The 14,664-nt window shown below is 38.5% G+C and overlaps 1 protein-coding gene across 1 annotated transcript; it reads right to left on the reverse strand.

The window, feature by feature from the left end:
* Positions 1 to 480: 480 nt before the first annotated feature.
* copb2 (COPI coat complex subunit beta 2) lies at positions 481 to 13,261 on the reverse strand. Its single transcript, XM_088348372.1, has 22 exons — positions 13,111 to 13,261; positions 12,611 to 12,748; positions 12,434 to 12,520; positions 11,610 to 11,736; positions 9,923 to 10,071; positions 9,649 to 9,795; positions 9,073 to 9,172; positions 8,843 to 8,985; positions 7,857 to 8,056; positions 7,672 to 7,782; positions 7,474 to 7,562; positions 7,288 to 7,394; positions 7,041 to 7,184; positions 4,932 to 5,062; positions 4,618 to 4,825; positions 4,393 to 4,503; positions 2,742 to 2,956; positions 1,644 to 1,782; positions 1,408 to 1,545; positions 1,260 to 1,337; positions 1,043 to 1,183; positions 481 to 969 (listed from the first exon to the last, which is right to left on the reverse strand). Exons 1-22 carry the CDS (start codon positions 13,111 to 13,113, stop codon positions 874 to 876), a joined length of 2,802 nt encoding a protein of 933 aa, XP_088204498.1. The 5' UTR covers positions 13,114 to 13,261; the 3' UTR covers positions 481 to 873.
* Between the last annotated feature and the right edge of the window lie 1,403 nt (positions 13,262 to 14,664).

Raw genomic sequence — 14,664 nt, forward strand, 5'->3', positions numbered from 1 at the left:
TAGGGATATTTTTTCAGACCAATATCCAAAGTTTAAGTAGTATCGATAACGATACCATATATTGATGCAATTAGTGAAAAAAAAAATCTCTTCTGCATAATTTTTTTAAGGAATAACATTAAATCCCCAAAACATCTTCCATTATTATTGCATTTATTAACTGGCAATTAACATCCCTTTAATTTTAGGATCCTGATTATTAAATGCCTTGTAGAAAGCCGCCAGTACTTTATTTCAGTTCCCTAAAAAATACAAAAAAGGGTGGTATCAGCACCATTACCAACATGAAATTATTAAAACATGTTAAGACTTATGATTGTTGTAGCTGGTACTTGAACAAACGTATGATTATATATTAATGTGAATAGGAACATTTTCTTTTGCATATCCCTTGAATCAAGTTTTTTAAATGGACTTTGAAAAATGTAATTTCATGCTCGTGTTTTCTTTTTATACAAAATGCAACTTGTACATCATGTATCTAGTTGAAGTACTTTATTCACTAGCCATACACTCAGCATTGCCTTTATGGCTATAAGAATTAAGTGAAAGGGTGTTATGTACAGGAATTGCAGTTTATTGGACTGAAAACACAAACATTTTCATCATAAAAGAGGCGAAAATAAACAACATAAAGGTCAATGTTATAGACAGAAATGATCTCCAACAGACAAGACATGGTCTACAGAATTGAGTCTCAAATACCAGCAGATATTATGTCTAGCAATCCTCTGTGGGTAAAACAGTATTGGGATAATGGTCATCTTAATGTGTGGGCTGAAAATACAATATATTTAAGTACAAAAAAGGGAAGTGTTTGGTCTCTTTTTAAATAATTTCCAAGATCGTCGCCAGCAAAATTGAAGGAAGGTTTTAGTCCTCGAGAAAGTCATCGTCTAAGTTGACGTCACTGGTGTCTATGTCGTCGACCTCCAAATTGTCAAGGTCAATTTCGAGCTCTTCCAGAACCTGTACAGATAATCGTTTTTAGGAAGCCCCTCTCACAGCAAATAAAATACTACATAGAAATAAGACATTCTACCTTATCCTTTTCAGACTGCGATAACTCTGGCATTTCTTCCTGAATCTGAGGCTTGACGATTTCAGGCTCCAAAAGCATGACTGGAGATTCCGCTGCAACCACAGGGGCTGATGCTAAAGGACTCTCTTCACTCACCTCTTTCTGCACATTGAGAAATATTTATTGATCAAAACAGAATATCAAAATGAGTCCTAGTGATTTGAGCCAGCCTACAAACCTCAACAGCAGAAAGTTGGAGGCCTTCTTTGGGCTCGTACCCTTGAGCTTCTTCTAAAATGTTCCTGTCTTCGTTTAGCTGACATCAAACATGATACTTTACTAAAAAGACCCAAGTTTTAAATTTGTTACTTATTGTATACACTCACAGTAACCAAGGGATAGTCCGTGGCAGGACGAGAAGCGCCAGAGCAACTCTCTCTGAGGTACTCCTCGGCTGCAAATGCTTCCTTCAGACCGGGGAACAAGTTCTCGTATTCTGTCGGATCTGCTAAGGATTCAGCGGCCTAGCGGTAGAAATAATGATCTCAGATATTAGTTAAATATGACCTAATGACAATTAATCACCACTAAAATAAGTTGTCAAATCTTCAACTCCGTTCACCTTCTGGTTGATCTTGGCTAAGTTTTCCCTCCACAGTTTGACCACGCGGGATACCTGGCTGGGTAGGTATGTGCGAGCCAGGAAAGCAGCTTCAGGTAGGCGGTTGGTTCGGATCAAAAGTTCCAAACACTGATCCAGTCTGTGAGGAGAAAAAAAAAAATTGCTGTCAACCATTTGTTCTTTGAAACAAATATTTACGTTGACCTCTAAAGAGAAACATTGTTCATATTCATTATATATCTATACCAGAGAATAAAAACAATGTTTTTTTGGGGGCAGATAACTTTTCTCATAATGAGATACAAATATATTTGAATATATTTTTGTTTTGGGTTTAATACAAAAATTATTACTTAAAACTAGCAAGATTATTTTTATTATCTTTGGAACAAATATTTACTTTGACCTCTAAAGAGAAACATATTGTTCATATTCATTATATATCTATACCAGAGAATAAAAACAATGTTTTTTTTGGCAGATAACTTTCCTCATAATGAGATACAAATATATTTGAATATATTTTTGTTTTGGGTTTAATACAAAAATTATTACTTAAAACTAGCAAGATTATTTGATATGTGAATTGTATAATTATTTATTCTGAAAACAAATATAATTTATAATTAAAAATGAGAACAAATATTTCAAACAACAAAATAAGTAGGTTTTACTTATGTATACACATGATCATTTAGTGTATGTTACCACATTTCCTTTCCATTTTCTAACAGATTTTTTTCAGTGTACAAATTGTTTTACTTAAAAAGTTTTTTGACAAAATAATGAAAATACCAAATTAGAAGCTTAATATATTAGGTCAAAACAATTTCAACATGCTTTACTATTAATAACAATCATCCAAAAACAATATTAGCTATTGTTATTATCATTGTAACATATTAACTAAAGAATTGATTACTGTAAGTTAAAATACTCACCCGTGGTCACCCCTCTCGAGGGATATGACCAGGGTAGATAAAATACTCAACCAAAAATAAGACTTGCTCTGCTTAAGGGCCTGTATTATTTTGTGCAGGGGTTACATGACACAAAAAAGATTGAGAACAGAAATGTGCAGTCAGATGAAGCACTTACTTCCCCTGCAGGAAGTAGGTCATGAAGGCCACATTGTTCTTGCCATCCCTTTCTGCGCCCTCGGCCAGCTTGCCCACCATATTGGCGTTCCCCGAGGCGGTGGCGAGGAGGAGGAGGCCTCCGTAATCCTGTGCATGATGAAGACACTCCTGGGCTAGACCAAATTGACACTTGCTGATAGCAAGCTCTGCCAACTGTTTCCACTTCTGCTCCGACTGTTGGAAACAAAGTAACACGCAGATCAATTTAGATGCGATGGAACAAAAGATGCAAGGATCCTCAACATTCAAATTCTGATGTTACTAAATAAAAAGTAAACCAGAAAGAGAAGCATCGGGTGTTATGGAATTAAAACAAAAAAATAAAAGGGTCAAAACTGTAATTATTTAATTTGGATGCCAATACCGTCAATAAACAGTCTAGTAATTTTTTAAGCAGAGAGATACTTTTTGTTATCGATTAGAATGAAAGGCTACCAGTTTGGTATGGATTTCAAATAACTCGTCGTGTTGTTACCATGTTATCATTATTATTATTATATTATTATTATTATTATGTTATAGCAGGTTGTAATTATTAAAAGTAGGGTTGAAATAGACTCCGTCAACCAAGTTAACATCTTCCTTCCATATGGGTGATACACATAAACGATATACATATGTAAAAGCTTTTGGGAAGAATAGATCATGTGGTTAAAGGTGGGGTGCGTAGTTTGAAGTGTCTTCAAAACGTTTAAAAGGAAACATTTTCTCTATGAAGTATGTGTTAACAATGCCCAACTGAGTTCAAAGAGCCTTTATATTGGTTTTGCCACCGCACCTATCCTCTTTGATCTTAGTTTTATAATTGGTGTTCGGCCACGAAACACATTATACTGAAGGGAGGGTGGGTTGAGTGAAATCACACACAAGGTTGCAGTTTTATTTTATTCCAGGATTAAAATGGTGAAAGTATGAAACGGACCGCATCAAATACAGTCCAAACGCCAACCCAAACCTAAAAAAAGATAAAACCAAGTTTATTCTAGCGGATCTAAAAATTTCAAAGACTTGCACGTGCAACAAAAGGAGCTGCAATTATTTCAGCCAGAAGACAGCGCCAGCAAGTAAAATATTTTGAAGTTACGGACATCACCCTTAATGACACTGATCTTGTCAATGATTTATCATAGCAGTTAGAAATCAAATTTCAATTTTCAAAATGACCAATCGATGATGGGCTATTTTCAGAACAGGTCTGCGAGCTATTCAAGGGTTCTTAGGGCACTATTTGGTGCCTGCAGGACCCTGATTTAAACAGTTAAATTCATATATTAATTCATGAAACGTCAAGAACACAGAAAATGTTTTAATTTAAAAGAGAATCTAAAGTTAATGTCCAATGGCGGATAAACTAATTATAAAATATTTAGTCATTCAGGGGTTCCCAACCTTTTTGACGCTGAGATCTAAAGAGCTTGCTGGAGTATAAGCATAAGAATGTTTTCAGTAAGTAAAATATTATTTTAAAATGAAAACACGCTATATACACTTTTTTGCAGATTTAAACAAATTAGAAGCAACCCTATCTGAGATGAAACGATTGCTGAAAAAATGGAATGGAATTTCAGCGCAGCATTTCATTCCTAAAAGTGGTAACACTATCACGTTACCTCTGCCTCTACAGCTAGCTGATAGGCTATCTTCAACTCCCCGAGCTGCAAGGCCAACTCAAACCTGTGCTCAGGGTCAGTGGACACAGCCAACGCCTGCTGCTTGAAACCCTGTGATGTAAGAAAGAAAAAAAACTTGAACATGGTAATAAGCAAAGATGAAGCCTTCAATAGGACTAATTGGTGGTTAACAGCATCGCTAATAACAGTCAGTGCAGTTCTGACCTGTTTTTCCAGGAAGTGGGCCACTCTGGTCCGTTGTTCTTTTGGAATTGTAGGTAGCACCTTGTCTGCCATCTCAAAGTCCCTCCTCATGACAGCAGTTTGATACTCCAAAACCGAAACCAGAAGGGAATAACTCACAATGTTGAGTTCTTTGTCTCCCAAGTAAAGGCGATCATCTTTGGGTATGTACCCCAACAAATACATTGTTCTGAAATGAGGGGAGGTTTTATAAGATTGAGCATTTTGGTGTACTAAGATACTATTATGTAATACAAGAACGAGATCATGAAATGAATGCAGTCATGATATCAGACCTGTCCAGGTGAGCAATAGTGACAATCTCTCCTCCTACGAAATAATTGAGTCTGTTGACTGAGCTGGTATAGATGAAACAGTCACCAACCCAAAGTCCAGTTTTGACAATTTCTTGAATCTCACCCTGGACCTGATACAAGTGGGGGAGAAAACAGACTTATTAATGTAATCCGTAAATTATAGAATTATCTCACTCAGATGTTTTGGCATTTTGGCATTTATTTTCAATGGAATGTATTATCCAAAAAAAGCACAAGGTATACTATACTGGAAACCCCCTGGACACGGTGTCCCAACCTTAGGTCATTTTAGATAGATAGATACTTTATTCATCCTCGAAGGGAAATTCACATTTCCAGCAGCATCCCTGAGCTGAGAACAATACAATAATAAAGCAAAAAGAATACAATATACAAATACCCAGTGTGACGTGCAAATGCCCACTGTAGCGTGTTATATAGAATAACTAAATAGTGCTACACAGAATACATATTGCAATAAGATTCAGTAATATGCAATGTAGGTGGTGTGGTTTACTGTGGACTTTTACTCTGCCGGGTAGAGTTAAAGAGCCTCATGGCATGAGGAAGAAAAGATCTCTTCAGTCTGTCCGTAGTACAAGACAGTGACAGTAGTCTGTCGCTGAAACTGCTCTTCTGTCTGGAGATAATGCTGTATAGTGGATGCGATGGATTGTCCATGATTGACCCCAGCTTTTCCAGTGCCCGTCTCTCAGTTACTGTTGTTAGACTGTCCAGCTCTTTGCCCACAACAGAGCTCGCTTTCCTAGCCAGTTTATTGAGACGAGAGGCATCCCCTTCTTCTTGACGCTGCCTCCCCAACACGCTGTCGCAAAGAAGAGGGCGCTTGCCACAACTGTCTCATAGAATATTTTCAGGAGCTTTTAGCAGATTTTGAAAGAGGCCAGCCTACTGAGGAAGTAAAGTCGGCTTTGCCCTTACCTACAAAGAGCTTCTGTGTTGGCAGTCCAGTCCAGTTTGTTGTCCAGCTGTCCAGTCCTCAATTAATGGTGTGAAATAAGGTGTGTTTGCAGGCCCTTCTTACGGCATTTTCCCCACAATACATCGTCAACAACCAATTATCGTGCCTGGCCCAACACTTACAAAAGTAAAACTTTGTGGTGTTGTGTCCCCAAGATGCTGGTCTGCTATCAGTTTGGATCACAGCATCATGGAAGTAACGATGTGCTATTGGCTGAAGCATTTTCTCCCACAATGGCTTTCTCTTCACTCAGTTCATAATCTCATGTGCTTCGTGAAGACTTTGAAAATCATTGATGCGATACTGCAATTTTTGCACTGCGTTTATTAGCTATTGGTCCCAAGACTAGAAATGATGCTAAAAGGGAGAAGCAAAAATTTGATTACCATGGAAACGAAGCTTGCCATTATCCAAATATACGCTACCTTCGCTAAGTTGCACGGCTGGAACCAATCGATTATCGGAAAAACTATTAAAAATAAGTAGGCGATTAAAGCAAGTAAATCTTCTAAGGACATGACCATCCGCACAAGTTGAACTTTTAAAATCAGTTTCATTGTTATTTTTTTTCCACACATGTACATATTTTACACATAAGTATTCTAACTATATACCAGTGATTTTCAACCACTGTGCTGCGAAACACTAGTGTAGCGTGAGAGATTGTCAGGTGTGCCGTGAGAAATTATCGAATGTCAATTCTTAAAATTTTATAAAACATTTATGAATCATTTTCTGCAAATATGTCATTGTCAAGTGTCTGTGCTGTAAAAACTGGGGGTATTATAAATTAAATTGTAATTAAACAAACTGTTCAGTGTCATTTTATAACATTTTTGGTTAGTGGTGTGCTGCAAAATTTTTCCAAAGTAAAAAACATGCCCTGGCTCAAAAAAAGTTGAAAAACACTGCTATATACTATCTTGTTATTTTAATGTTTTTAATTAAAGTGCCGGGGGTTCAATACACATTAGCTATTTAACCATAGGTTTGCATTTTCTACATTACAGCAATGTGACTTTGTGATCCCCACCTTTGAACAGATTTCGTATCATGGGGTCTACTGGACTTTAAATTTCTGATAAAAAAATTAAAGTAACACAAACCTCAAAAGCATCCTCAATTCCATCCTCTGTCACTCCTTCATTGTTCTCCTGTGAGGCAGCTACTTTATCAGCCATGTAGCGTAGGATGAAGAAAGACTCTTCAGTAGCAATGCAGACCAACTCACCAGAGTCAGACCAGAAGATCTTCAGGAGAAATGGACATAATTGATGCAAAAGTACAACTCAGTATTAGAAGGGTAGTTGCTTCTTAACCAAACGAATCTAAAGACGTTTTCCCAGGACTTACATGCTTAGGTTGGATCTCAATGCGACGGATCAACTCAGTGTTCTCCCAATCATAAAAAGCCAAACCATTCACTGACCTCACCCCAAGCAAGAAACCACCATAGATACCTACAATATCAATAAAAAGAAAATTACTATTAAATATAATTGAACATTAAATTCTGTTTTAAAGCAGCATTGCAATTACCCTCAGCTCCAAAATCAGGCTTAAAGGATTTCTTTTCCTTGAAATTCTTAAATATTTTCACAACACTGCTGCTTTCTCTAATGGCGTATCTGTTAGAATTGGAATGGCAGGTTACCACATATGCATCTAAAAATAGGTAAGACATTGGAAGAAAACATTTCACAGTAAAGCTTTTCAGACTTGCAAATCGACACTTACTCCGATGAGTCATGCGCCCAAACAAACTCCTGTGCTGAGCCGAAGCTTTTATTCCTCAGAGCCATGGCCGTGTATATAATGTACTCGCCATCGCCACACACCACAACAAACCTACAAAGGACAACACAAAATGAGAGCAGGTTCCTCAATGAGACAACAAAATTGTTGGTGAATCTATGGCTTACCTCCCGTTTGGGTTATGCTGAATTGTTTGAGGGTAGATCTCACAACTTCCCATATCTTTAACCGCAAGTGGGAGCCTCTCCCCATCTTTAATCTCAGCATCACCCATTGCCTTCAAATTGGCCTGCTGGATTTCACTGTGCCTTGCCCAGATAATCTTCCCACTAGTGTCCATTGACATTGCTGGCTCTTCACGCCCCACCTGCAGAAGTAAAAAAATATAAACAACTGTTGAGCTTGAGCAAATTAAAATTAGGGATGCACTGAGTTTTTCTGCCTGAAGAACCGAAAGTCAATTTTTGTTTTTTAGCCAGAAAGAAAAATTAAATCCAAAATTAGACTACGAGAAGAACGATATTCGGATGACGTAATGTCTAAAGTGATCCATTTGGCGGAAAGTCTGTATGACACAGCTGCTTGTTCTTCATTTTGCTCACATAAAGGAAGATTAGTGAAACCACCAAAATGGATGCTTTGCCAAGTTTTTCTCAGAAGTTGGTGCGTCCCTCTGATTCCACGTTTTGTCAGCCACTAGCCGGACTTTGGCCAATGTATACATGTTAACGCTACAGCAATAACTATCTGTAGTAAAGCAGTTTTAATTTGTAGAAATGTACTAGGTGTGAAATTCAACCCGTTTATCCCTGAAGCGCTACGCCATGTGCAGGAATTTCATTTACCATTAGTAAAAGAATAACATGGAAAATATGCAAGTGTGACTCATTGCTTGGGGCTGCCCTCCCTCAATAGCTAAAATGCCCCCCAAAACAGGTACTTAGTAGTCAGGAGGGAGAGATGTACAGTGTAGCATACTAAAACTATTTTTTTTCATAACCTGCCACTTTACTCAAAGTAGAATGGACTTTCTGTCATTCGCTTTTTAGATCTCTAGATAGTTTCATTTCTCTGTATCACTTTTTTCAAATTTTCATTTTGATGCATCCCTAATTATTAGACAGCTTAAATATTCCAGCAATCTTGTACTCACTTTGATAATGATACTGCCTTCATCATAGCCCAGAGCAACATTGTTGGAACCCCTGAGTCCACATACACACCACACTCGTTCCATGCCATAGTTGAGGGTGCTCTCCAGGCGGTACGTGCTCGAGTGCCAGATACGTACCGTGCCTTCAATGTGAGGAATGTCATACAAACAAAGCTCAGGTAAGAAGAGGCAGAGCTTGACAACAGTTGAAAGGATGTATTACGGCTTACCATCCTCTGACCCGGTGATTATTATGGGCAGCTCTGGGTGGAAGCTGACACATGATACGTTTTGGGCGTGGCCCTCCAGAGTTTGAACACAGGTCTTGTTCTGAAAAAATGCAAAGGCACATTTTACTGACAAATCTGTGAACTATACTTCTTAGTTGGGAGTAGGGCCGGGAATTATATTAAATTTGTTTGATTAAATCATCCTTTTTAAAAAATGGTCAATTTGGTAAATCATGAAACTTAGGGTATGAATTTAAGTGTTTTTTAAATTAGGTAAAGCTGGTGCTTAATAACTGGTGCTAACTTCCTTTGAGACTCCTCGTGTTAAAGGGCCATACAAATAAACATGACTTGACTAACTTGGCATTAAAACTGTTTTTAAAATAAGTTATTCTTGTCTAAGCATTTTGCCAAGGGTGTATATGAATCAATACAACTGTTGTATATGAAAATGGGTTGGGGGTGTTTCATTGTGTAAAATCTAACATTTGGACTGACAGACACAAATCTGGATTTGGGCCATATAACTTAACACTAATTCAGAGACAAAAAGGATAACCTAACAATATACTGTACCTGGTAGTCCCAGATTTTGACCTGACGGTCATCAGCACCTGATATCAGATACGGCTTGTCTCCACCACTGTAATAGTCAATACAATTCACTCCTTTTTCATGGCCTTCCAAAGTGAAGTTGGGAGATGCCGAGCCCAGCTGCCAAACCTGAAAACAATGCAAGGAAATGACTAACTCTAAAACTGTAGCGTTTTAATGGTATAACGTGAACATTTGTTTATTGATAAGATCTTACAAATGTATCCAATGTTGTGGTTGGTGAAAAATGTATTACCTTGATAGTCCGGTCAAGGGAGGCACTGGCGAACTGATTATTGTCCTTGGGATTGATGACAATCTGCATGACATAGTGAGTGTGGCCCTCGAACACTTGGCTGCAGGACCATTTCTTGTCCCAGTCCCATAGCTTGATCAACATATCGTCTGAAAGAAATGAAGACTGTTTAAAAGTTGTGCACTGATGGCGCGGCATCAGTTCGATTCCTAACTCCTCCGTGTTATATGTTGAAGTGTCCTTGGGCAGGATACTGTGCCTCAGGTAGTTGCCTGCATGGCTGATGCTGCTATCGGTTAGTGTGTAAAAGGGAAAAGTGTAAAGCACATTGTAAAGCACTTTGGGAGGTCTTCATTGACTTGAAAAGCGCTATATAAATACAGACCATTTACATTTTATGAAACAGTGCAGACTAAAACATTAACTTTTTCATTGGTTTTGAACTGGTGTGGGTATATTCTATGGTAAGTCGCATTGCACATGACTTGGTTTTGGTTGCACAATCTATTTGTTGTTTGGCTGTACATCAATACTGTATACCAAGCTATTTGTTCAATAAAAAGAACAATTTGTGACCCAATATATATACGTTAGCAAATAATTCTAATGCAACAAAGGATTGTTTGAAACAACATGAGCTGAGAAATGGCTAAAATATTCTAAATAACTAAAATATTTGAACAGAGAACCCTTATCATCAAAGCGGCGCTGCCACGAGCGGCTGCCTTTTCCAGCAGCTGCCCTATTGTTTTATTGTCTGCTCCTATCTTCGGTGTTTTTTCTTCCCGTTTTGACAACTACACTATGGATTACTTCTATCCTATGGACATGGGTTTTAACGCACAAGAAATGCGTGTATTCAAGGAATTTCAACTCCTTGCCCTGAAAAATTCTCGTGCCGGCGTGATGAAGGGGCCTATCGTGGAAGAAAAGCCGGAGCTAGCGAAGCGGCTAGCGGCGTTATAAGTCTTCGGTACCATCCGTAATCATGGTAAATGCGAACTCACGACCAAATAAGATCATCGAGTGCTGGTGGAAAACATCGAAGCGCACAGGGAGCGCAGTTGCTGTGTTTTGCGGAAACGTGGCTCACGTTTAGCATTCCGGACGCTAACGTGTAGCCACCCGGAGCAATCCGGTTTCATCGCCGCTAAACAGAGACACGAAAACCGGGGAGAATCGGAGAGGAGGCGGACTTGCTAACACGAGGTGGTGTATCCCTGGATTTTCACAAAGAAAAGTTTTCCATCTGCCGCAAGGATGTCGAAATTTTGGACTGGCGTGACGTCATCCACTCCGCTACAAGCACCCCTAGGGCATCATGTTCATCTGTTAATAAACAACGGGGTAGACTGCTGGAAGTGTGAATTTCCCTACGGGGATGAATAAAGTATCTATCTATCTATCTATCTATCTATCTATCTATCTTATCATAATTGAGAACTGTCAGGGGACAGGTCAGTCTCCTGTATCGTATGCATAAGATGACGGAAACAAAGCTGGTCTATCGCCATTAACATTGAATTTCAACAAGTATGACATTTAATATAAACTACAGAGGGAACTCAATAGACTACTATTCTCTTTTTTCCCCTGCACACGCACAGAATATAACAGTATTTGAGAGTGAATTGGTTGTGATATTGAGCCCATTTCATGATTGTTGGTGTAGTTCGTGTTAGCATACCACTGCTGGTTAGGATATAAGGTTGGGTGGGGTGGACAGCAATGCAACGGATGTAGTCCGAGTGGGCCTCAAACATGTGAACACGCTCCAAGGTGTTGTAGTTGAACACGCGGATCTGCATGTCATCCTACAAAAACAACAAAAACTACTTAAACACTGAATCTGATGAAGTATGACGGAAGAATATTCGAAAAATACTGACCAGGCCGACCCGATATCAACCCACTAAGAAAGTTATAGGAAATATGCTACAATTGTGTTTACCTTTATATTTTGTGTGGAATTAATTATCTCAATATTTGCTGTTAAGTGTGTTTCTTCAGAAGGCTGTTCCATAAATTGAGTGACCAGTGCACAGATTGAACAAAACCACACGACAGATAGCCACACATTTGCAAAAAAGATGCACTTAACTGCAGAATTACAAAAAAACATTTTTACTTTGCTCAATTTGCATCGTCAAGTCATGTTTATTTATATAACCATCAACCCCATTGCTCAACCCGCCCCTTAAAAGTTGACGCTACATGAATTCAGAATGTCTAATCTGCATAAAAAGGAGGACAAGTGTTTTTGAGAGAGAATAACCAGAGTCCTTATCTTTGCTTGGGACTTTTCTTGCCTTTTCTCCTCGAAAAGGTAAAAGGTACCTCAGTTTTGTATTTATCTCCTCGGTTTAAATGTAATGATCCAATTATTGAATGTTTGGTGAATAAACCTGTTACACCTCTTGTTTTGGAGTTAAACTGTGCTTCTCTAGATAATAAAAATGTGATTTTACTTTAGATAGATAGATTTATGTTTTTATGAGCTACAATACTCACTGCTCCTGTGATGACCCAGTTCTTCCTGGCCACAAATTTGGATGCTCTTACAGGAAGGTCACACACTTCGAAAGTCTTCACCAGAGTCTGATTGAAAAAAAAAATCGCAGTATAAAGTTAAGCTGATGGTCTGATCGTAAAATGGACAAAGTTAAAGATCAATCGTGCATGTTTTACCTGAGTTTCGTGGTTCCACACACAGACGCTGCCATTGTACAGACTAGCGAGCATCCAGGGCTCGGTTGGATGAAGGTCCACACTCTTAACACGATCGGACCTGGCTGTCAGCCTCCGTTTAATGTCAAGCCTGAGCGGCTGAAAGATTGAAGAAAAATTATTGTTTTTCTGCACACAATTGCAACGTGATACCGTTGACAGGCATTTTAAATTAACGTGAGATGGTAGTGAGATGATAATCGCAACTATCTCTTTAGCATTTAAAACGCTAATAATATCATACAGTGAATTGAGGCACTCATACAAATGACTTTTATGTCCACTTTTTTTGACAACAATTTTGAATTGAACAGCCAGAATTTGATGCCTGACGACATTCTGCACACAAGCTAACTAGCCGCTAGCTGCTAACTATAATGCCTAGGTGGTTTATTCTCAGTTTATAGCAACATTATAGCCCTATAAACCAAATTAGACACTGTTCTTTAATTCATACTCACCATGTTTGTTAGCGTTTTATCAAACACAAGTTCAGTAAATGGTGTAGCGTTATCCAAGTGCGGCGATTTGAGTAGGCAGCGATGGACACTGACGTGGAACTTCCGGGAAGTCAATTGTCGCGAGAGTTGGGAGCGAAGACGTGGCGAATGGCTGTCAGGAAAAAAAAAACTAAAATAAAACTAAAATAGCGTTTATTATTGATTAATCACAGACACAAGTGCCACAACTTATCTTAGAATAATTCAGGCTTTTTTTTCCTGACAAAAACAACCCTCGAGTTTATTACAGCAGAAAAAAACAAAAAAAAAAAAAAAAAAAAAAACTAGCGCTGTTATATTCCGGATATAACTTCTAGGATTAAGAAGAAAAACATGAAGAAAACTAACTTATATTTAAGATGTTTTTCTTTTCTTCCGTCGTTCTATCACGTAAACCAAAATTGCAATTTAAAAACATGTTAAACAAATCACGAATTTATATATATATATATATACTGGACTGTCTCAGAAAATTAGAATATTGTGATAAAGTTCTTTATTTTCTGTAATGCAATTAAAAAAACAAAAATGTCATACATTCTGGATTCATTACACATCAACTGAACTATTTCAAGCCTTTCATTATTTGAATATTGCTGAATTTGGCTTACAGCTTAAGAAAACTCAAAAATCGTATCTCAAAATATTAGAATACTTCCTCAGACCAAGTAAAAAATAATTTTATAACAGCAAAACTAAATCAAACATTTGAAAATGTCCATTGATGCACTCAGTACTTGGTTGGGAATCCTTTTGCACGGATTACTGCATCAATCCGGCGTGGCATGGAGGCAATCACCCTGTGGCATTGCTGAGGTGTTATTGATGCCCAGGATGCTTCGATAGCGGCCTTCAGCTCATTTGCATTTGTAGGTCAGGTGTCTTTCATCTTCTTCTTAACTATACCCCACAAATTCTCGATGGGGTTCAGGTCAGGGGGATTAGCAGGCCAATCAAGGACAGTGATGCCATGGTCAGTGCACCAGTTACTGGTGGTTTTGGCACTGTGGGCAGGTGCCAGATCATGCTGGAAAATGAAATACTCATCTCCATAGAGCTTTTCAGCAGATGGAAGCATGTAGTGCTCTAAAATGTCTTGGTACACAGTTGCATTTACTCTGGACTTGATGAAACACAGTGGACCAACACCAGCAGCTGACATGGCTCCCCAAACCATTGCTGACTGTGGGAACTTCACACTGGATTTCAAGCAACTTGGATTTTGCTCTTCTCCAGCCTTTCTCCAGACTCTGGCGCCTTGACTTCCAAATGAAATGCAAAACTTGCTTTCGTCTGAAAAGAGGACTTTGGACCACTCTGCAACTGTCCAGTGCTTCTTCTCCATAGCCCAAGTCAGACGCTTCTTCCGTTGTCTTGAGTTCAGAAGTGGCTTGACCATGGGAATACGGCTATTGTAGCCCATTTGTGCAGCGTTTGCGGCCACATTTTTCCCTTCCAACAGACTTTTTGTGGATATGCTTTGAAACTGCACTCTGTGAACAGCCTGCTCTTTGA

Source organism: Urocampus carinirostris, chromosome 1 (genome assembly GCF_059441175.1).
Source record: "Urocampus carinirostris isolate Australia breed hairy pipefish chromosome 1, RoL_Ucar_1.0, whole genome shotgun sequence".
Classification (NCBI taxonomy): Eukaryota; Metazoa; Chordata; class Actinopteri; order Syngnathiformes; family Syngnathidae; genus Urocampus; species Urocampus carinirostris.

Coding starts and splice junctions, on each gene's coding strand:
- copb2 (XM_088348372.1), bottom strand. Junction 8,057..8,842: donor AAGGCAGTATCATTATCAAA/GTGAGTACAAGA, acceptor TTACTTCTGCAG/GTGGGGCGTGAAGAGCCAGC. Junction 1,184..1,259: donor TCCAACTTTCTGCTGTTGAG/GTTTGTAGGCTG, acceptor CTCAATGTGCAG/AAAGAGGTGAGTGAAGAGAG.